The 24,416-nt window shown below is 50.1% G+C and overlaps 1 protein-coding gene across 1 annotated transcript in view; it reads right to left on the reverse strand.

Moving 5' to 3' along the window:
• Abcg1 (ATP binding cassette subfamily G member 1) overlaps positions 1-14,960 on the reverse strand; it is a 59,056-nt gene extending 44,096 nt beyond the window's left edge. The window contains exons 1-2 of the mRNA XM_036167555.1: positions 14,788-14,960; positions 8,298-8,541 (exon numbers count right to left, since the gene is read on the reverse strand). Of these exons, the coding sequence (XP_036023448.1) occupies positions 8,298-8,541; positions 14,788-14,829 (286 nt within the window). The 5' untranslated portion in view covers positions 14,830-14,960. The remainder of the gene's footprint in view (positions 1-8,297; positions 8,542-14,787) is intronic.
• Positions 14,961-24,416: the final 9,456 nt, after the last annotated feature.

The raw sequence follows: 24,416 nt of genomic DNA on the forward strand, positions 1-24,416 counted from the left end.
TGGAGGTTACTAGCGAGCGTTGACCGATAGTAACCCCAACGCTGGCGTCAGAGGCAGGGAGGCGAGCAGTGCGCCTGCGCAGCAGCACACCTGCCCCGCCTGCACCTGAACACTGGAAGAGGCAGCAGCGCTTTGCTGTGTCTCCTTCCAGTCCTTGAGAATTCAGTTTGCTAGGAATTCAAAACTCCTGCAGGCAGCCTCCACTGAGCCTGCAGCCAGGGTTATATGTGAGCTATGGGGCCGGTGTGTCCTGGCCGCCTGTTGGATACATGCAGAACCACAGAAGGTAGAGAGGGGTGTTCTAAGTAATAAAACCCGTGATAGGGCTGTGTCACTTGGCCAGTGCCTCCATTACTGGGTCATGTAGATGACAGTCGGCTGGAATGAACTATTCTCTCATTCATATTCATATTCATATTCTTCCTCTCTCTCTCTCATCTTGGGATCAAGCAGAGATCCAACATGTCGGCAGGCAGTGATGGGCGTTCTGGACGCTGCCTGCCCAAGCCAGAAAGGTTTTTGTTTTTTCCCTAGGACCTCCATTGACAGTAGGTAAAGAGGCCTGACAGTGTTTATCTCCTGAGCAAGAACATGACACGGACCATCTTACGTGGGTCTGGGCCTCCCGAAACATTTTGAAGCAGAGAGTTTAAGCTCTGGGGTAATGAGACAATGTGGGAAAGCAAACAGTAAATAAACATCAGCTATTTTTAATTGCAAGTCAGCACGACTCCCTGAAAAGTGGGAGAAGAGGCGCAAGACTGAGATCTCCCACAATCCGAGCTGGGATGCCTGGCCCAGGCACTTGTGGGCAGAGCCACCAGTTGACACGTGACAGTGACAGACACAGAGCAGGTAGGTGACTCATGCTGCTTCTCCACTGGGCGCCACCCTTGCCAGTTACAGAGAGCAAGAACCCTCTGGGAGGAGTGCTGGGCTCTGCCCTGTGACCCACAGGTGTCACTGTGCTGTGGAATCACAAAGCCAACTGGGACCTCCTTGCTCCACCGGCCGCGTGTTCCTCTATCAAGGCTGCCCACCCTGAGGCACTTGGTCACTGTTTTGTCCCTGGTCCGTTTCTTAACACTGTCCAGTTTGTGAGCCCATTTCAAGACCACGATGACTTGTTCCATGGAGTTCCAGAGGCAGGACCCGGGTCAACTCAGGAGCTAAGGCTGATTTTAGCTCACAAGCGCGTCCATGCTGCCCAGTAGTCTCAGTTCCTGGTGACTGAGGTAACCCCACAGGCTGACTCGTGGGGAGGGAGGGTGCAGATGGCTTGCCCCCCCCACATGGGTGCTCAGACTAGGGCAGGCCCAAGGCTGCTGTTGGCTCCAAGATCTCGATTCTAAACATAGGTCTTGACTGGATATAACCATAGCCTTGACAGTCCTTCTAGCGTATCTGACTTTTGACACTGAGTGCCATTTACCCCACGGCCACAGAGGTGGCTCACAACGCAGCTGGTTCAGTGGGAAGTGAAACCACTGGCTCTGAGTCAGCCATCAGCCATCCTGGACTCTGGAAAGACCTTTTGCACCTTTTTCTTCTGGGGGCACAGCTCCGGCATCAGACGTATTTGATTTGAAGATGCATTTTCCTCCACACAGTAGGGATTTCCTCTGCGTTGTCTCATGAGGAACGTGCCTTGTGACCATTACCTCGATTGTATGGTGTAGTCTTAACTATATTTAATCTGACCCACGTGGTTACCTCTTTTTCTTAAATAAGGGAATCTGTTGATGCTAGAACTGAACTCAAAGGGAGCAGGTGTGCGGTTACTAAACATCATTTTCCTGCCAGTTCCTAAACAAAAGAAACGGTTTTATGTTCAGTGAGCTGTCAGCTATGGTTATTTCTTGAACCAGGAGATCCGGCTTCAGTTTAAAAGGACTTTCTTCTCAGAAGGTGGAGGTTTCTGGGTACAAGCCCACATTGAGGTGCTAAATGCAAGCAGGACACAGGGCAAGCATGGCAAGAATGTCCTTGGAAAATTAAATGGTGACACCAACACCCGTGAAGCAGTGGTGCACAAGTCTGCAAAGCCACCCTGCAGAGGCCAGATGGCTCAAGAACAGGGACATTCTTGGGAAAGTGACAAGGTCACATGCTCAAATAAAGAAACTGCCAAACAGAGAGCACTCAGGAAAATAAGAACTCAGGGCCAATGTCATCAGGGCAGGGCATCTGATCTATGTCCAGAGGTGTCAGCCCTGACCACACAATGCTTTGAAACATATACCTCTCACTCCAGATCTCAGCTGGAGATAGTTAGCTTCTCACATGGGGAACTAAAGGGAAAAGCTGTGCCAGCCAGAAGCCCCTGGATGCTGAGACTAAAACCTAGCAAGTCAATGGCACTCAGCACTCAGCACGCTTGAGTCTGTCCTGAGAGTTGCCCATTATTAAGAGTTCCTCAAATTCTATTTGTAGACCACTAAAGAAGTTCCTTATCACCAAGGGTGCTGCTCTCGGGACCCAGAACAGATGGCCCACCCATCTGTCCCCAGGAGTTACCAAATCCTGAAGAGCTAAGAACTGGCCTCTGGGTTCACCCAGGCAACAGATGGCTATCGGGGGCTCTCTGAAACACTTAAGCCACAAAAGGACTCTCTACAAGCAGTCTGGGGCTATGCACTGCCTGAGAGGGTTAGCTATGACTCCAAATAAAGCAAACAGAGTGTTAAAAACAATTTCCTTTTGGACACAAAAGAAAGCCTAGCACAAGACAGGCCATAAGGCTCAAAAGAATTCTCCCATGCTAGGGGACTGTGAATCCCCCTTGAAACCTGAGCAACCCATCCCTGTCTTGGGGCTCTCTGGGACCTTCCCTTTTGGGGCTGGGTTCCCCTTCCCATGCCCATTCTTGGGGACATGGTTGAAGTCCAAGCTTCCTAATGGAATTCCTGAAAGGGGTTTATTAATGGCACATTCCACTCATTTCAGCCAGCCTGTAATGACAAGCCTTGTGAAATGGTGATGGAAATTAAGAGAAAGCAAACCTTCATTTGAGAAGGGTGTTTAAAGGCCTTTTAGAACTCAGAAGCAAACCAATACAGATAATCGGGCTTGGAGCTGCCCAGACTGCTTAACTCCTTCCTAGTTTTTCTGGCAGGGTTGAAACTTGGGGGACTCGGTTGCAGCATAGACTGTGGTGTATTCTCCTCTGTCCACAGAGTGTGGCAAGTGGAGACATGGCCTGGCCAGGCCAGGCTGAAGGACAGTAAAGAAAATGTGCCAAAGCCCCAGGTGTGATTGCGTTTGTTCCCAATCTAAACTTCACCAGGTGATCTTTGCAGGTGAATTCAGTTCCTAAGAGCCATGCCATTTGCTGGGGAGAGCATGTTCCCTGCCATCAGCTCCCTTCACTGGCAAGGACACAGAACAGGCGCATCTCTCCAGAGGAGGATGGAATTGCAAAGCCCTCCAGATGGTGCATCCAAACAGGACCATGAGACAGGAACCAAGGCAGCCACTAATAACGCCCATCTGTACGGTAGTTATCCAGGATGAATCCCACCTGAGGGGCAACACCTATGAGGTTCCTGGCGGGTCACCAATCTTCGTTTGAAATCCCACAGGTATGGTTTCAGGTTGGTCTTTTCCTACAGTCATGACCTTGAGATGGGTAGAGGGGTCAGAACCCCTCCTGAAACAGCCTCATGAGCCAAGCAAGCTGAAGAAGTTCCCGCATGCAGCCAGCTATGAAGTGCTTGGGTGGCAGAGGGGACAGTCCACAGGGCACTCCCGCCATTCTATCTGCAACATTAGCCAATCACATCTAACGAAAAGGGGACCGCCGTGTGGGTGTCGTGAGCCTCCACCACCTCTCACTGTCTCAGTTTTACCATGTGTACTCTCTCTAGGGGACCCTCGGCCTGGGCTGCCTTCCAGAGTCACTCTGGCCTGAGGGGTAGACTGCTCGTATCAGGTCCCTACCACAACAGCCAGTGTGACGGCACCAAAGGCGAGATTGTTCCAAGTCATTTGTCCCATCAGCCCACACTACGCGAGTGGGTTCCTTGAGGGAGAGTCATTACCAGATCAGAAGCCGGTGAGATGCTCCTCGGGGTGTGCTGCGTCCTCCCGAGACTAGCTCCTTTCACAATTATGTTCCCTACCAGGAATCTATTACATGATCTAGTTTTTCCTCCAGAGACATCATTAATCATAAGATGAAAACCTACGTACAATTGAAAATACATGTTTGGTTAAGTAGCACTGTCAGTGCTTAGCAGTCTATCAAGCTCCCAGATGTTAGAGAGTTAGAATGACCTCTCCCAAAGCTACGGATACCATCCCTTCCCAAATCCCTTTCCTCCCAGCACAACAAATTTTACATCCTTCACTCTGCCTGCTTTCTTTAAGATGACAAGGATTTATAGTGCTACTGTCTTCAGAAGGCCCAGTGTGGTAGCACCACATTCGGGGAGAACTCGTGGGAGGAAGTGGTTTCCGTGGGGTCTACAGAGTGCTCCAGCATCTATCTGGGTAACGGAAGAGAACAGCTGGGGGCCCCCTCTCTGGCTTTGACTTTGGACAAACAGCCTCTGCTCCTGGACTCCTGTTGCCTTTGCCCATCTACAAATCTGACAGGCCCTTAGAGCTCCTCATTCTTCCAAGTCGGGGAGGTGTCCCTCCAGCAGGGCTGTGGCAGCCAGCCCCAGAGTTACAGTCAGTCCCAGCACATCAGGGTGAATTCTAAAAGCCAACAACCAATCAGCTTGATATACAGACAGCAAAACTAATCAGGTGGCAGCATAGGAGAGATGGCTTCTACTCTGAAGGTCACCTTGGAGCCACACAGCGTGGATGGCAGATCCAAAATCACAATGCTGGAGAAGGAAGAAATGGAAAAGAGTAGCCAGGATATGACCCCACAGCTCCAGTTACTGCTGGAACCTGTGAGGATCCCCAGCCATCAGAGGGACAAAACAGCAAAGGGCCCTCATGGGGGACAAGGGAAGCAGAATGTGTGGGCATTCAGGAGCAGAGGTGTGGAGGGGGGTGGGGAGGGCTTGCGGGAAGGGGTAGGGAGTCCAGACATATGTGGAGCATGTCAGCCTGATGCCTGGTCCTAGGTAAAATGTACACTTCACTGATTCCTGCTACTGTGGTGGTTCCGAGTAGAGGAAACTGAACCCCTAGGTTCAGAGTCACCAGGGTGTAGCACTTACAAGCACACTGGTGTTAAGAGAGAAATTACAGGGGTGTTTGCGGCTCATGCCGCTCACAGCTGACTGGATTTCCTTCCTGCAGCCCAATGGACTATTTCCCAGGGCACCCGAGCCTCCAGGAAGAGCCCCATGTCCCTGCTAACTGCATGAAGATGACCCATAAGGCTCAAAACTAGGTAAGACCCTGCCGCCATGCTGGGCTTCACAGAGTTAGCCATCACCACTGAGGTCTCAGGACCCCCTCTCTCTAGGTCAGGAGTACGGCTAAGCCTCTTAGCCACCCTTTGCCTTAGTTGCCCCTGTATTCAGTGAGAAGGCGGGCAACTTCTTCAACTTCCTCTTAACTTCATACTGACACGATCAAGCATATAGACTCCGAGTTGTAGGTCTCTAGCAAGTGGGGAAGGACAAGGCACCCAGTGGGGAGGGCCCCTCAGACATGCCACTGCAGAGGAGGAAAAGGAAAACTGGGGAAGAGGTCAGCGAGCCACGCCTCGCTGGTTGAGAATCCAAAATACAGGGACCTGCCAGACTGAGCATGTCTGTCATCCCCTCTGACTCATGGGTAAGTCCCGCAGGGATCGTGTTCGACTCCTCCCATGCCTGAACCCACAGAGGTTACTACAGGGCAAGTGGCCACCTGGCTGAATATATTAGTGCCTTCGTGAAGGGACCCTTGTTGTCTGACTCTGATGGTGAATGGGACCTGTTTACTCTCAGAGGATGTGAGGTGGACACAGCACCTGGAGGGCTGACCCACCTGGGCCAAGACTGGTGTGCTGGGTTTCAACTCAAGATGTTGTGATGGTTCATCGGATGCCAGCTTGACAGGGTTTAGAACAGCCACAGAAACAAGTATCCGGGCATTTCCGTGAGTGATTACCCAGATGATGTTCATGGAAGTGGGGAGACCCACCCTAAATGTGGTCAGTACTGTTCCACAGGCTGGGGTCCCGGACTTCATAAAAAGGAGAGAGGGCAGGGGTTGGGGATTTAGCTCAGTGGTAGAGTGCTTGCCTAGCAAACATAAGGCCCTGGGTTCCGATCCTCAGCTCCAAAAAGAGAGAGAGAGCTGCGCACCCGCATCTCCCTCTTTCCCTCTCTGCTTCCTGACTGTGGCTGCGGCTGACCAGCTGCCACAAACTCTCGCTGCTGCCCCTTCCCTGCCAGGATGCACTGGACCCTGGACCTGGGAGGCCAAACAGACCCCTTCTTCCTCCTGTCAGGTATATCATTGCAGCAAATGAGCAAAGTGGCTAACACATGAGGCTTCCAACATCTGAACCCCCACATGGCACACCACCTTCACCCACAACACGGGTTTTCAAACCCTCTCACAACACCACCTCCAAGGCCACACACAACACACATGCAGAGGTCGCTGTGTGCCTCAGAGGTCTGCCACGACTTACTCAACCAGGGGGACCCACTTGGTACATTATTCCGTAAAATCTGTATCTGCCGACCTTGCCATTTCAGCAGGCTCCACAGAATGGGCCCACGGCTGAGCCTGGTGCACTTTCCTTCTTAACAAAACAGGCTGCCCTCTGGGAATGTGAGTATCAGGTAACAGTGCCCTACAATCAGCCCTTGAGAGGGGATAGGGCCTGTTCCTGGTTATGCAAACCCACACATAATCGTTCACAACCACCAGGCTCAGAGGTCCTGGGGAATGGCTTCTCGAGTTTCTAAAATTTTGTTTACTGCCAAGACCAGATTGCCCCTGCAAATGATCTCACAGGCTTAGCTTCAAGAGGCAGAAAAGAAAAAAAAACCAACAAAAAAACAAAGAGAAGAAAAGAGAAGATAAAAACCAAAAAGGCTCTAACTTAGTCCTCTTTTTTTTTTTTTTTTTTGAGCTGAGGATTGAACCCAGGGCCTGCCGCTGAGCTAAATCCCCAACCCCACTTAGTCCTCTTAAAAAGAAAGACTGTGCCAATATTTAAGAGGCCCCCCCCCCAAAAAAAATATCCAGTGGCACATGATTCTCTTTGGATGCTCCACGTGCCTTTCTGACTTCCAATTTGCACAAGGTGACTCAGTAGACAGCAGGGACTACCTGGTCTGTTCCACAGCTACCCTACTTCTACAAACAGCAGACTAGACTAAGAATCAAGAACCAGCCAGGAAAGTGTATGCACTCAAACCTTAGTAAGCCTAGAGAAGGTGGCCAGGCAACTGGGACTGTCAATCCCAAGCCGCTTCAGCATGTGACAAGGTTCCTCATTATATGGTGTTCCAGGAGCCTCTTGTGCTCCATCTCCCATTTTAATGGCCATGGCTCATTTTACGAGGGCTGGTTTTTTTTTTTTTTTTCTTTGTTTCTATAGGCCACCAGCAGCACCACCATACATTGAAGAATCCTCCCAAGATCTCAAAAACAGTTGGTTCCCAGAAAGGCCATGCCAGACCCTGGAATGTTTTTGAACGACTGAGACTTGGGAGGCAACATACACTTTCTCTGAAATGGTAGAGAAGTATTCCACCTTGAGAGATGGGCATAAGCTGAAGGCATGACCCTCAGAGCACAAGCACATACTAGCAACAAGCAAATCCCAATGCTGGGTGAGCGCTGTGCAATGATCCAGGCCCCAATACTGGAAATCCAAGATACTTAAACTCATTTTTCTGAGCACTACCAGTGGAAATTTCCATGTGACCAAATGTGACAAGTCACAATCAAAGATGTGTAACAATAAAATTAACCTCCAGTGTGTATATCATAAGCTGTCCAAGAAACAGATGAATGTCATGGTTACGTTTGGGTCCTTTCCCCAAGGTACCTCATTATGGATATGTACATATTCTCTAAATCCAAAATATATATGCAGCCAGAAACATTCCTGTTTCAGGCATTTCCAACAAGGGACACTGAATCTGTACCAACATCACCCAAGTTTAGAGCCACTGCGAATTTGAGATGGTCTAATCCAACCTGTGTGTTTCACGGAAGAGAAGTCAGCTGTGGATCAGCGAGAGAAAATCAGCCAAGGCAGGGCTGCACCAGAAGAGAACATACCTCAACCTTCCAACTGCAGACCAAGACTCCCCAAACAGCCTGTGGCTTCCTTCACAGGCTCCCCCAAGCACAACCACCACGTCGGTGGCCTCCCTCCTTACCTTTCTTCCTCCACCAGGGTCCCTCGGGAACGGAGTAGGAAAGGTCCTTGAATTCAATGTTCACAGCTGCCCTCCGAGGCAAGGAGGAGAAGCGTTGGGCCTCTGTGAAGTTGTTGTCCACCTTCTTCAGATGCCCGTTCAGCAGGTCTGTCTCAACCTCATCCACGTTGCTGGACACGACCTCATCCACCGACACGCACACGGACTTGGGCTCCGTCATCGCAGCAGAGTAGCTGCTGGCATTCTGGAAGGCAAAGCGGAGGCAGAGAGATGTGTTACGTGTTCCTTGGAGAGAAGGGCCATCAAGAGACTTGCCGCTGGGCTCAGGGTCATCGATTATCCATAGAGATACTTTTTATACTTTGAGGATACCTTTGTCCCCAGAGGGGAGAGAGGCCACCTGCGGGAACTGTGCCAGCTCGTCATCCCTTTTGCTTCTAGTAAAAAGACACCGAAGATAAGGTGCTAAACACATCTACAGTCTTCTTTCAGAATCACAAAATCTGATCATAAAACTTTAATAAGTGACTCGCTTTCCTCTATAAAGAAGGGATGAGCCACCGTGGAAAGCCACCTCTTTCCAGTCTACTCATAAAAACTTCAGTGAAGGACGTGAGGGTACAACTGAAAACGGCTTATTTAAAGTGAGCTGTAGTCACGTGTTCCTGGGTCATCTCCTGGCGTGTCTAGGACAGCATTGTTAAAGGGCTGGCTTGTGGGGGCTGGCCATATTTTAGTGTCACATTTTCTAGATTCCTGTAATTCGCTCTCATTGGATCTTTCCAGGAATATCTGTTATACAGGCAAAGAAACTGAGGCACAGACGACTTAAAACACAGTGAGGTGCTTCCTGTGTTACAAAGGCACCCATAGCCAGCAGAGGCCGGCTACGGACAAGTGCTGCAGCACTATATTCCACACAGAGCCCATAGCTTTAGCTTGAAAGCCTTTCACAAGGAATGAAATGCACCGAGCGGGTGGGCCAAGACCCAGGAGTATTTATGCAAAGCAAGGGGTTTGCTTTTCTAATGGCTTGGCAACCACGGCCTGATCAATAAGCTTTAGGAGTCTCCAAACAGAGCCGAGCCCTAAGGGGACAAGCTGTACTAAAGTGTTTCTAACTGTCTCTGAAGCTAGGGGTGACGTCCAAAAGTGTGGGTCTTCTGCAGGCTCAGCTAGTTGCTGATAGCCTATAGGGAGAGCCCACCCCTCACCAAGGCTACTGCCCACCCCAGGACTGGTGAGGCACAGCTGTGGTCCTCTGTTCTAGAGAGGACACATATGCCCTTCTTCTTCTGTTGGTTTATTAACTATTTTTCAAATAGTGCTTATTATTTATTATTATTCCTTTAAAAAAATAAAATAAAACTGTAGTGAAGTCTCATAAAAGGCTGAGGAGGTGACTTGGTTGGTTGGATATACTTGCCTAGCATGCACAAATCCCTGGGTTTCTCCTGAGCACCCTCTAACTCTAGCTTTGGGGAAGTAAAGGAAGGAGGATCAGAAGTTCAAATTCATCCTCGGCTACATAGTGAGTTTGAGGCCAGTCTGGCTACACAAGACCCTACCTCAAGGAAAAAACAAGCAACCCAACAACAAAATCTTTAAAGTCAAGCCTCCCATCCACCCACCCACTGAGAATGTGCAATTGAATCACAGAACAGCTGGGTTTACTATTATTGTGGCATTTGGGGGTTCAGAGCCTAGTGGTAGGCTTTGGATACTTAATACAAATGGGGCAGGAAAGAGGCAGGTCCAGACATTCAGAATCTCTTGGTGATGAGAAAAGGAGCTTGCACTTACGAAAAAGATGTTTGAACCACAAATACACAACCAGCTTCATGAGCATCTCCTAAATCTCACTGACACTCCTGCTGAGTGAATGGAAATAAAGGTGCAGAGGGAATTCTTGAAATCCAGCTTGGGGCAGCAGCCACGAAGCATGGATGCTCTTTCCAGTACCAACAAAAGTAGATTCATATATGCCCAGAACTAAGCCTGTGCTGAGACCCACAGAGCCCAATGGAGAACCCTAACCCCAGACTCTGTGTACACTCATCAGGTGCCTTCCCTGAAAGGCCTCTTGAAGGAGTAGGTCACTGTCATAGCTCATTGGTCCCACAGGAGTGCACCCATGCAACTCAGGACTTATCCAAGAGGCACAGGGACCTTCCCGATATCCTTCGTGGCTGCCATGGCAGGTTCATAACCACAAGGGTTATGGAGGAGCCTGGGAAGCACCAGGTGCTGGTTTTAGGGGCAGCACCAAGGCAGTCAGCTGAGGTAAGGTCCCTCCCTCCACCTTGCCTTGAAGGGGAGGTACTGGAAGTTTGGCTCCAACCCTAAGAGAGGTGAGCCCTTCTCCATCATGTCCCCCTGAGCACTACTCCCCAGGTTCCAGCTGCTGTTCCTTCTTCCTCTCCACAGGTCCCCACCATAGGGGTCCAACCCCAAGGAAGCCAAGAAGGGACTGATTCCTTCCCTGTTGAAACCCGAAGGAACAAGGGGCCTCCAAGCCATCACCACACTCACTGGCTGTGGCAGATATCAGACAGGCATCAGGCCTTCTCCCCAGACTCCAAACCTATCTATGCATACGTCCATTCCCTTGACAGACTAAACAGCAGATAAAGCCAATCAGCAAGCCAGACACAGACATGGACTCTGGCCCTAGCAAACTCAAGTTCAAGACTGAGCCCAGGGAAGAAAACAACCATCACTAAAGGATTAAGTAAAGGCCATGGAGGCGTACTAGATGTAGACCAGACCCTGAGGTGGGGGCCTAGAACGAAGTCTGTCTGCAGAAATAGTCCAGGCTGAGATTAGCAAGATGAGATGGGGGCGGGGCTTTGTATGCCATGCTCTCTGCAGGGGGCCTCTGTGAACAGTGTGGAATATGGAGACCTAGACCTATAGCAGAATCAACCAGAATGTGGGTTGGGGTTCAGGGTGAGAGAGGAGGGCAGAAACAGGGTACTTGGCATAGATGAGATGAGAGAGGCAAACTTTAGAAAAAGATGCGAAGATCAATAGGGACCCAGAGAGGGACCCCAAGCCTGGAGCTCCAGGCTCAGAAGACTGTAGCTATCACCTGCAGAGCTAGGGATGGAAGAGCTTAATCGGCAGGTGGTAACGGGGCTGGAGCCCATTACACCAGCCAGCAGACCAAGCTGGGTGACTAAACTGAATAGCGAGGGAGGAAGAAGCAGCCAGAGTCTGCTGCTTAGGATGTGAAGTGTTCAAGAATAAGACCACGTGCGTGTGCTTGCTAGGCAAGTGATTGTCAACAACAGTGACTAATATTCTGCATGCTTAGTTCCCTCCAGCCTGCAGCCTGTGCTCTTAGCCTTTGAACAGTACCGGGGGGGGGGGGGGGGGTAGGGGTGAGAGGGGGCAAGAAAGCATCAAGGTTCCCCATCTGTCTCAGGAGCCCTCCGTCAGGAGGGGTCCAGCTCCCGGAGACTTCCAAGTCTGAGCTGGCCTTCTCTCGCCCAGCCATTTGAGCACTGCTCCCTGCAGACAGCATAGGTGCCCGGTGAACTGTCTTGTAGAGTAAAATGCACAGCAAACAGGAACTCCTGCAGCCTCCCTGTCCCATCCCCCCTCAGCAAGGACAGTGGGCCCCACCCTTCCTCCACTGGTGTCCAGTGGCCTCACCCAATTAATAAAATCTGAAAACCTATGTGATGAGACAGTGGCCTCCAAAATAGACCAGCTCTCTGGAAACACATCCTCCAACGAGAGCTGCTAGCTAGCAATGTAGGTTACAGCGAGCTCTGCCTCAGCCTCCTGAGCTCATTAAAAATAAAACAAATACCTATTCCCTCCTGCTGTCTCCATTGGCTGGGCCGTTTCCCTACCTTCCTGTCTGGACACTGTGCCCTCTCCTCATGGAATGTGTTTTTGCTGAGAGGACAGATGGTGAAGGCAGGAAGTCCATTTCTGGGGACTCTGTGTGGAGGGGGACCTTGTTGGGACCATTGCTTGGGGCTGTTCAAGAGAATGCTTCCCTGGCACAGGGGTAGAGTGTCCAGTGAGGGCTGCACAGATGCTGGACATCTGGAGACACCAGAGTAGTCGGGGTAAGGTCACACACAGCCAGCAAGCCCTACCCACTGGGAGGCCCTACCCACTGGGAGACCCTTCACTGGGAGGCACTGGGAGACAGGAACTACCCTCAGCACACTGGAGTGGAGATCACTCTCTCTTCTCTTTGTATTTCCCCCCTGCTCAACAAGGATGCTCACCTCAGGACATCCGGGGCACATCTGAAGAGAACATGCTAACCCATAATCACAGCAAGTCCCCATATGAAAAGTGTCCAAATGTCACACCCTGAGCTAAACTTAAAGGGCAAGTTATACTCGAGTGACCACTCATGATGCCACAAAGCTCTTGGGGGGACACATGCCCACCTTGTGTGTCCCTGCAATCTCAGAGACCCTAGTACTCCCGGAGCTCTGGCCACCCTCCAGGGTTAACTCCAGACTTGTAGCTCACTCAGCTAGCACCAGTAGAATCCCAGGGCAGGAGGGACTAAAAAGCAAATCTTGAGGTCTCATTATAGCTAAGATAGAACATTAAAAATAATTAATCTGGTCTTTGTTTTATGCTCATAGGACCTGATATTCCTAACCGTTGCCACCTCCTTCTCCCAGCCAGGTCCCAACCAGGCTGGCCTTGTTTGACAGACAAGATCGGTGGACCCAGAGTGGTATGACCACAGGCAGATAGACATTTTTAAGTTAAAACGAAGTGCCAGATTTCCAGGAAGAAAATTCTCCTCAAAAATATATCAATAGATTTCCTTGGGGGTGGGGTGAGAATCAAGCCCAGCCATTTGATATCTGTAAACTCACAGCAGAGGTCCGGGCTGTACCAAACCATAATGTTATAAATTAGCATAAAAACCAGTACTCTACAGAATTCTGGCTCATTTACCCGAGTGTTCAAGCCAATTCTAAATGATGGCATGTCCCGTGCAGAAAGAATCCACCAAACTTCCTCTATTTGCAATGATCATCAATTATCTTAATTTTCCGTTGCCAGCATAACCCTCACATTGATAGATAAGTGTGCAAGGGACATTTTTTCAGTGTCACGCAAGCAATCAACTAGATAAAAGCGAATATATATCTTGAGGAGAAGCGATTCTTGTTTTCATTGACTCTGACGTGTCAGAACCAGAGCACACCCCAAGGATGGGAACCCACTTGGAGGGGTCTTCCAGCCCACCTCACCCCACCCCCTGCTAACCACCACTCCTGTGCATCTTCACTCTACTCTGTCGGTTTACACAAAATCATTACATAATGAGTCGGCGGGCTGGGCTTGAGGCGAGTTCTACAGTAACCTGTTTGGAATCATAGGATGCAGTTGTCAGAGCAGAGCATGCGCACAAAGCCTGATGCTTTTTTTTTTTTTCCCTCTAGAGCTCAAGGCAAGAGGTAACTGTCGGTCAAATCCTACTGAGCCTTGCTGACTTCAAATACAGGATGCTAAAAATGAAATTAAGGGGAGGGACTGTGCAATGTGGGCTTCCAGAGTATGGGAAGGAGGAGGCAGGCTAGTAACAGAGCTAGGAGGCAGAGATAGGGACGACTTGGGTGGGAATACGGAAGGCTTGCTGTTTGTACTCCACACAGTCTGAAATCAGTTTAAGAGGATATTATCCGCAATGTCCGCGTGTTAGGCGGAGCCAGTAGGGCCAAGTGTGAGACCAGACTGGCGGTGGGCTGTGTGGTTTTATTGTATGTTCGCTTTTTTTCCGGGTGCATTGAGGCACCGCCTAAGAGGAGATGCTTGCCCACCTTTGGGAACAACACTTGTCTAGCAATTAATTCAGTAGCACCCGGTTTTTGCCCTAGAACTGGTACCTGGGGTGGGGGTGGGGGAGTTAAATGCCCACACCCTGTCCTCACTCCTGCAGGGATCTGGGCTCGCCCTCCTCTGTCTCCCCTGGGACTCTGCCACCTCCCCCGAGAGTAGCTGTCCCTGGGGAGCGCAGGAGAACAGGCTCAGTTTCGTGGGGCACAGCTCCTCTTTTTGTCCCCCACTATGCCCAGCACTCCGGAGGGTGGCGCAAGAAGTCCCTGCCACCCGCCTGCCCCGCAGAACTCCCCAGGGAGATCCGACCCTCCCTGCCCTCGGGCTGGGCCTGTAGTCCCTTCCCAGTGAGCTCTCACGTCCCGAACCCCTCACTCAGAGGCGGACGAGTCAAGGCCATCTGTCCACTTGTGAGGCTGCTAGCTGCCCCGCGCCCCACTCCGGATCCCTCCACCTTCCTGGCTCCCTAAACCAGTGCAGAAGCATCCTGAGACTCCAGGTGGCCGGGGCGGAGGCGAGCGGAGCAGGGCACCTCTCCAGAGCGCCCCGGGTCAGCGCCCAGAGGACGCGTTCCTGGGCGGCTAGGGTGAGGACCAGTGTGCCGGGCTTTGTGTTTCCCTAGAAGATGAAAACCCAGCCCTGAGCGCAAGGATGTGCGACTCACCATGGCGGTGCCGACCGAGAAAGCGGCCATCAGACAGGCCATGCCCCGGGGGCGGCGGCGGCGGCGGCAGAGGCGGCGGCGGGGAGGAGGCTGCGGGCGGCGGGGACGAGGTTGCAAGAAAGAGGCTGCGCTTGCTCCAGCTCCACGCCAGCGCTCTGCACGGGTTCCGACTGCGCCCCGACCCCGCCCAGGCCCACGATTGGTCCGCGCGAAAGGGGCGGGGCGCCGACAGGTGCGCGTGCTCTTGTTTTGCTCCTGTTGCAGGGAGGCTGGAGGATGCCCTAGACTGGGAGCCATCTGCTAGGCCTCTGGCTGGGTCCTACCACCTGGGCATGGCAATCCTAGTACAGGGACCTCCACAGGGGCTGGGCCAGCGCAACTCTAGGCGAGCCAGTGGGGGCACCATACAAACCATGGGGTCCTTGTTTAGGAGACTTCCTGGGGGTAGCTGGAGGAGCTAAGGAACTGGAGGAAAGCTGGTCGCTCTTCTTTTGCCTTTGTTATGCACCTGTCTTCCAGGTGGAAGCCCCAGGGAACGAGAGAAAGGGAGAGGCCTGCTTCAGGGCCCACCCCACAGCTCCAGTGTGGGGTGACCCCTACCAAGCAGCATGGGCCTTCAGACAGGTATCACCTACGGCTCCATCAGCACCACGTCATCCCCAAATAAGCCACAGGGGTGTTTCCTGTGTCTTACACAGCCATGTTCTTGTACCCAGCATCTACTGGAGCCCGCTCTTATTTGTAAGTGGGCCATCTCCTAATGACTGCGATGGCGTTCTTTAATCCCAAGCGCAGATATTAAGCTAAGGCTTCTGCTGAAGCAATTTTCTGTCACCCCTAGCACCATAGAAGCACCTGCTCCAACATTTGGGTGTGCCAGGATACTTTCTGCTCCCCTAGAAGGGGGCAGGCAAAGAGGTGTCACACTATCAGATCCTTGACCTTAGCCAAGGTTTTCCCTAGAAGGGAAAGTGGACGTGGCTGAGTTTGGAGGGAAGAGGATGGGCTTTTATGTCCGAGGGGCTGATGTCCCCCCTATCTGGTGTCAAGAAGGCTGATAAAGCCAGGGCTTTCTGGAAAAGTTATGAAGACAAACCTCTCAGGGAATGAGAAAGGTTTCAGGGGCTTGGGACTGCTGTCTGCCCTGGTGTCCACCACTGCTCCAGAGGCAGCCCAGACGGACAAGAGGACACTTGGAACAATGTGCAGCACAAAGACCATGACATCAACATGCCCATATTCAGATATCTGTCCTCTACCCCCATTTCCAGAAGTCTTCCCAGAATTTTCTTCTGGAAATTTTATTTCTCAAGTCCCCCCAATCCCTGCCCAACTCCACACCCTCGTTTCTATGCCGTTTGATTCATTCACAGTTAGTCAGCCTTCAATACAAACAGAGGCCAATCAGCTTCAATCACCAAATAGCCTCAATGCAGCCTGGCCCAGAGGACGGTCAGGAGCTGAAGATGGGAGGCAGCCCTTTCTGGGCTGCTGAGAAGGAGCCGGAGTCAGCATGGAGCCTGAGGAGGAAGCCAGAGAGGGCAGACATCATGCACAAGGTCCTCACTGATGTGGCTCAGGCCATTGAACACACGTGTGTACATGGGGTAATGATCCTCCTGACCACGATGGAACCAAGTGATGGGTGCTTTCCACCTACAAACAAGTATCTATTGGCACTATTGACTGATGGCATTCCACTCACGCCCAAGCAGGGAATAAGTGAGTGGTAGAATTGGACAGACTTGTCTTAAGTGATAGAAAGCCAGCTTTGACTGGTGTAGTGCATTGCTTTCTGTAGTGGAAAGGTTCATGGACAACAGTTTCAGGCCTGATGGGGCCAAGGACAAGTACACACACACACACACACACACACACACACACACACCACACCACACACATACCACACACATCACACGCACACCACACACACACCACACCAAACACACACACCACACACACACCATACCACACACATACCACACATATCACACGCACACCACACACACACCACACCAAACACACACACCACACACACACCATACCACACACATACCACACATATCACACGCACACCACACACACACCACACACACACCATACCACACACATACCACACATATCACACACACCACACACACACACACACACACCCCTCACTTTCTCCATAGCTCCACCTTCATGCAGTGGCCTCTCTCAGGGAATGTCACCTTCCTCCAGTTCCCCCTTCCTTCCAGCTGCACCCAGTCATACAGCCCATGGTGCTCAGTCTTGAAGGGCTCTCTCAGCCTGTGTCATACGTAAGGAAAACTCAAGTAACTGAGTCCCGAGGCACCACAGAAGATGTGACAGCCCGGGTGTTTTGTTTCACTTGGAGGACTTCTAACCACAGGTGTGGGTACCAGGCCAGCCAATGTGAAGGGGGTGCAGAGTAGCACTATCTAGTCCAGACACAACCCCAATGGGGATTTCTACCAAGACATGACCATAGATGGGTCTGATTAGCCTTGAGGACTTCTGGTAGGAAGTCACTTCCTGCTTCAGTAAGAAGGCTATCCATTATTAAATACTGTCATCCTTGATGTCTTTGGGAGATTGGTTCCCAGACCCCTATCCAATGACAAAATCTGTGGGAGTTCATATCCCTCATATGCAAGGATGCAGGGTTTGCTTATAACCCACCTATTCCCTCCTGTGTACTCTGGACCATCTCTGACTCACTTCTAACATGATACAATCACATCTAATAAGATGCAAATGTCATTTTGCTGGTAGTAGTACATAGAGGAAGGCTTCTTAAACTGTAGGTCCGCACTCCATCTGGAGCTGCATGACTGTATGTGTGGGTCATGGAGAAGTTGGCAATAGTTAGTTCAAAAATCAAAAACATAGTAAACCCAAGGTGTGTCTGTCAACAGTCACCTGTGCGGCATCTTTGATCCTTAACATACAACACACACACACACACACACACACACACACACACACACACACACACACACTTTGCACTACACAGACCGTCATACTACCTAGCGCTGCCTGAAACACTTTACTTCAGATTTCAGGATACCAAATGTTGAGTTTTTACCATGCATACAAAGTTGTGGGCTCTCACGGAAACATGGTTTTATTATGGAAAACAACATCTCTTAATATTTTCCTGCCCACTGTGGGAGGTGCCATTCCCTAGGTTTGGGTCCTGAACTGATAGGGAGAGAGCCAGCCAAGCACTAAAAGCATTCATGCATTATGCATCCATTCCTCTCTGCGCTTGACTGTGGATGTGATGGGGCTAGCTGCTGCCTTGGCTTTTCTGCTTTGAGAACCTGGAACCTGGAACTGTGAGCAGAAGTAGACCCTTTTCCCTTTGAGTTGTGCTTTGGTTTTATAATGGTGGGAACTGAAATCTGGGCCTCATGAACGCCGGACAAAGAGTTCTACCACCGAGATACACCTCAGCCTTCCTGGAGCTGATTTTTGTCAGTGTGTTTTGTCACGGCCACAGAAATGAGACTAGGACAACGTGTAGGCATCAAGTCCGTATTCCTTGGGACTGGATTAAGTTAGAAGCACATTTCTCCCCTTTGTACACACGTTTGCTTTCCTCTTTAATAAATGGTAAGATGATATAGGTAATGAATTGTTTTAAAATAAAGTTGTCACTTACCATTCATAACTGTTTGATTTACATACCTGTTTTATAAAATTACATACCCACAGTCATGGTAAAAATGTCTCAGCTGAAAAAGGGTGGTGAGTGTAAAACATCAAGAAGCTTTTTTTTTATTATTATTTTTTTAGTTACCTTTTTAGAGTTTTATTGAGAGAGAGAAGGAGAGAGGGAGGGGAGAGAGGGGGAGAGGGAGAGAGGGAGGGAGGAAGAGAGGACAGATGGAAGGAGAGAGAGCAAAAAGAGAAAAGGCCAAGAAGCTTATTTTAAAGAACGGCATACCGATTGCTCTCAGTCACAAGGCTATGTGGTCGGTTGGCTCCTGTCTGGCACCCTAGGCCCCAGTGAGGCAACCAAGCTACAAGCCATCTGTTCAGGCCTCTGTGCCTCAGCTCAGTGTCCACACACCCAGTTCTCCAGCAAGGCTTGGCAGGACATGCCTCCTGCCCTTCCTTCTCTGGATGTGTGCCAGTTTCTCAGCATCCTTTGTGAAATGCTGGGTCTGCTATGAAATGCTATGTAGTGTGGTCTGATCAAGACAGGCAGAGTGGCCAGCATGGCCCATTCTAAAACCTAGATGCTCTATTGTGCTTGCACAGCCCAGTCGGGGTTGATGGTGTGGGCAGCTGCAGCAGCCAGGTGGCCTTGAGTGACTTCCAACCAGCCAGGGCCAGGTCAAGGCCAAGAATTGCTGCTGTTACTCTCCTCTGTGGCAGACGTGTTGTGTTGGGGTTTCATAGCCTGAGTTCAAGCTTCACACGTATGTCTAATAAACGTGTCCCTACACCTCACACCATCTCCATGCCCAGGCTCCATGATGGTCCCTGTATGATAATGACCATGTAGTCATCACAAGCCAAAACCTGTATCCATGGCCACTGCCTTGATACCTGTGATGCTCATAGGTCAACAGAGCCTCTGCCATTTGGCTGCAGTCACTCACTGTCCTTCACATATGGACTCCCACTGGTCTGGCGTGCACCTTATACTACAAATCTCACACTAAGGAACGTACAGTCTCTCCATGCTGGACAGGTATCTTCTGAGTGAGCTGAGAGTGGGGGAAAAGGAGGCTTTGAGGGCTGAGTCTCAGATATGAGAGCTCTACAGTTAGTATATGGTATGTATGGGTCCAATCAAGACAGATACCTAGGATCCTCCACAGGGCTTCCCTGTGAGCATCTGCAGGTAGCTGGGCAAGCATGACGCTGGCTTGGCCTCTTCAAGTGTCCCTTTACTGGAAAGTCCCAGCAACAGGTCCAGTGTGCCTCCAGAAAGGTCTCAGGGATAACCATTGTACCAGCTCTCTTGTCTACCCTCAACCAGCCAAGGACAGCTCACATGAGTTGTCTCCCATGACTATAGATAGCTTTCTTTGCTGTCGGGCGATGTGACTTTTAACACTGAGCCAGAGTTGTGGCTTTGTAGGGAGCAGGGCATGCAGCTCTGGGTGGATAGGAGAGAACTCCCATGGCCCACTTTCTTCTATTGGCTGTAGAGCTGTCAATCAATGGCTCACTTTCCTCTGTTGTCTGTAGAGCTGTGTCAATATGAGCAATTCTTCCTGACGAAGATTCTGACTTGGGCTCTACAGATCCAGATGTGCTGGATGCCAGAGTTGTTCTCAGCACTGGAGACATGGGTGAACCACACAGAATCCCATCCTCAAGGAACAGTAAGGTTTTTTGTTTGTTTGTTTTGTTTAGTTTTTTTTTGTTTTGTTTTGTTTTGTTTTGTTTTTGTCAGAGCTGAGGATCGAACCCAGGGCCTCTACCACTGAGCTAAATCCCCAACTCCAGTAAGGTTTTAAAAGCCAAATACATATCTCTGATTCCTTCCAGGAGCCCAGCACTCTGGGGGCATCTCAACTTAGGGTGGGGACTGTCCTGTGTGTGTATCTGTGGTTCAGCCAGAGGTAAGCTGAGAATGTGGGTCTCTCATCCCTGTCATCCTCATCCTTTCAAGTCCACCCCAGGCGTTCATCCTGGGGACTTGATCTCTGGGGCTATCTCCTGCAAGCTGCCTCACCCCTATGCGGTATTCTTGTAACCCGTGAATGCACAGCATTCTTTGGGTCGGCTGTAGTGGTCATCCTTCCTGGATATAAGCCTCAAGGTACAGGCATGTTTATCATAGCCAGGTTCCCACCACAAGACAGTGCCAGCTTGGAAGAGGGATTTTGCCTGGGCTAGAGTGTGTGAATCAAGCTTATACCTCAGTCTCTCCCTTAGTCAGGATGGATATGTGGCTGTCGGTGTAGACACTGCATGCCAGTATAGACACATACCTGTTGATGTAGACACATGCCTCTCTTTGCAGTATAGACACATCTCAGCCAGTGTGGACACTGTCCATCTATGTGGACACACACCTTCAGGCATGTGTGAGTGTAGACATATGCTGGCCAGCATGGACTGGTACCTACCCTGCTACCGTGTGTTTCCTTGTGTACTGGGGACATTTCCTCCCCTGACCACCCTCCATATTTTGAAGGAAAACAAACAAACAAAAGAAAACAAAGAAAGCCGGTCCCTGTGTGACCTAAGCATGTTGCACACTGCCCCTGATGGTATTTGACATAGCAGATTAGAAGGCTATCTCCTTTTCTCCAAAGCCTCAAGCCTGGACAGAGCGCAGGTCCTGGGGAAGGTGTTTGCATGTGCTCTTACAAAAGCTCTGGCAGCCACCCTTCACTCCCACTCCCTACCACACCTCACAAATATCCAGGTGAACCCCTTTGTCCCCAGCACAGATAAGCAGCTCAAAGGTCAGGGGTGTAAGCTGTGGAGAGGAAAGGGCAGGCACAGGGCACGTAGGAAGAGCCTGGAAGGCAGAGATGGACAGGTGTTTTCAGGGAATGACAACATACATATAACACATTTTTCAGGTAAAGAAAGAGGCAAGCTGCTCTCTGCTAAGAGCTTATTTCTATTCTTCTCATTAGTTTGGAACTCAGAATGGCTGGGAAAGATCCAAAAAACTGGAATCTTCAAACGAAGGAAGAGGAAGTACCATCTGGCTATGAGATGACCTTCTGAGAGGAAGATTGGGACAAATATGCCAGGGATGGACCCTGGAAACTTCCTGGAGGCCACTTCCCACACATAATTAGCACCTCTGGTCCTCTATAAAAGGTCCTTGCTCAGAAAGCATTGGCCACCTACATTGGTAGACTTCTAACCTAACTCTAGGAACACACTCCACTCAGAGCAGTCAGCATCCCAAGGCTCCAGGAGTGCTGGGGCCCATAGATTTATAAATCCCAGGGGGTCTTCAGATCTCCAGAGATTAGCCTGGTCCCCAGAAGGAATCTTCATGCCAGATACAGTGGCCCTCTTGCTTGCCCTAAGGACAATGTGAGCTGAGAACAAGTGAAGGGATTGGCCCCGTCTCCCCAGGGGACTCCTTGCAAGAGCTCCTAGATGTCTGGAAACATGTACCCTCTCTAGCTGGTTTTCCCTATCCATCATCCTGAGCAAAGTTATTTATGAATTAGGCTCAGTGAGACATAAACAACAGTGACCAGTAATGCCGTTACAATGCACAATTGGAACGACACATGGCCATGAAAGCTATCCACGTGGCCACTTTCCCCTGAAAGGGTTAATGCAACCAGACTACCACAGTCCCCACAGCCTGCCAGCACAAAGGTCAGTGAAAAGAGACAGAGACTGAATCATGAAGTTGTGCTTCAGTTAGTGAGCTGGTGATCTGGGAAAGCAGTGGACTGGCACCCTGAAAAGCTGCCTCGTCTAGTCTCCAGCCTACAGGTTTTAAAGGGAGGGGAGCAAGGCAGTCAGTCATTCTGGAGCTCCAGCTCCCTATTCTGGTCATGTGGTCAGTGGCCAATCATCTCTAAGACCTGCTGTCTGTGTCTGTCTTGTTATCTACTCCTGTACTCCTCCACCACTGCATGTCTGAGCTCAGGCACTCTGTGGACCACCGGGTCTAGTTAGTGTCTGCTGATGTCAACCCTGGGCCCTCCAGGCTGGAGAGTTCTCCAGGCTGGAGAGTTTGAGCAGAGCAAGCCAGTCACCATTAGTGTGTATGCTCTGAGTAACTAATAACACTTATGTGTGGATACGAAACGGAATATGAAAGTACTTCTACCATCCCCCTTATCTCCATCATTAAGACAATAATAAGTGTTTTCAGAGCACAGGCAGTGGCGGGTAACTGAAACTTCACAATAATAAGTCCACAGTTGTCTTCTTCCCCACAGTTTAAACACACCTCTTCTTTACTCTGACAATTTCATACTTCCATACAATGTATCTTGATGCTATCTACCCCGATCCCCACTCCCCGCTTTTACTGCTCTTATTCAGTAGTGCTAGGAATAACAGCCAGTGTGGCAAAACAAGAAGAAACAAAGGGCACAGAGATTGCATCTGTACTTCACATAAAGTGCCTGTCTGCACGGGGAATTCACAAAACACCCCTGGAGTGATGACTTCACCCGGGTTGTCGCAAAACAGACCCAGGCTTCGCGTAACAGCAACTTCAAATTCTGCTTGAAAGTCAGACCGTAAAATGTTTAAGAAAAAGACAGGAGAGAGAAGAATTAGGTTCCGAGGCCAGACAAATAATTCTTAATTCGATTCACAAAGAGAACGATCTGCAAAATGAACCACCTAACTGGGCTCATCCAAAGAAAACTGTTGACTCTGAGAAGGGTTCAGTTAAAGTCGAGAAGATGAGGCCTAGACCAGCGGAAAGTGTCTACAAACCTCACAGTCCATAGAGGGCTGGGGCTGAGAATAAAGAATCCTCGAAGGCCGGAGGTAAATAGTCACTTAGATTATAAAGTAAGCAAAATGTACCAGCATTTTATGGAAGGTTACCAGATACCAATGAGGCTAGAAGTCCAACCTCATTAACCACTCCAGAAACGCACACCAAAACACAATGAGATAATAGTCCACACCTATGCAAATGCTGAAATTAAAAAAACACTGGGATTCCAAGGGCAGCAACCCCCATGTGAAAACCCCGTCGTTCAGGCATTGCTGGAGATGTGCACAGTGCAGCCACTCCGGAAAAGCCTGATGGTATCTTTAAAAGCTCATACAATTACCATCCAAGCCAGTCGTACACTATGGAGACGTGGAAAGTCCTCTCTCTGGACACCTATGCTTAAAGCAGATTTCTTTGTGATAACCAGACCTTAGAAACAGCCCAGCTGTTGCTCATACTGAAAAGTTAGGCTTTGGTTCACCTAGGGGCAAAGAATACTATGCATTGAGAACTCTGGAAAGAAGACATAGACGGAATCAATCTCCAGAGAATTCACTGGGGGATGGGGGGGCGGGTCCCAAGAGTATATGCTGTACCATTCTTGAAATGAAGGTGTGACACAGATGGGCCATATTGGGGACTGGGCTTAAGAAGGAAATGGAGATAGAGGGGAAGTGGACATGGCTATAACAGAGTGACAGAAGGAATCCCTTTAGGGTGATGTGTTCGGTCTCTAGGCTGTTGTCAATGACAATATCCTGATTGTGACATTATGATAACTGTGCAAGAAGTTACTGTTGAAACTTGGGCAAAGGCTGGCTGGCTGGTTTCACTGTTCTTTCTTAAACCTTCAATATGAATGGAAATCACCTCAAAAAACCAAATTTAACATGTGAAAAGACACAGGACACTGAGGAGAGACTCACTCCCCAGTCTGGGAAGAATAGACATCACATGGGGTATCGGGACACGGTAAAGGAGCTGCTGGAAGACAGGGAAGAAAGGTACCAGGCTAGCCAGAACCTGACTAGGTGTGCTCTGGGTCAGTATTGAAAGCCACAGTACCCAATGGCTAAGAAGGCCATAGCACAGGGACACACTCATTGGACCCCTCCTTAACTAGCTAGGGGTTTATGAGAAGGCTGGGTCAATGGCTGTCCCTGAAGACTTCTCTGGAAGGGCACTGGACCTGTTTCTGGAACCTCCCAGGGAAGGAACAATC

This window comes from Onychomys torridus, chromosome 18 (genome assembly GCF_903995425.1).
Source record: "Onychomys torridus chromosome 18, mOncTor1.1, whole genome shotgun sequence".
NCBI lineage: Eukaryota > Metazoa > Chordata > Mammalia > Rodentia > Cricetidae > Onychomys > Onychomys torridus.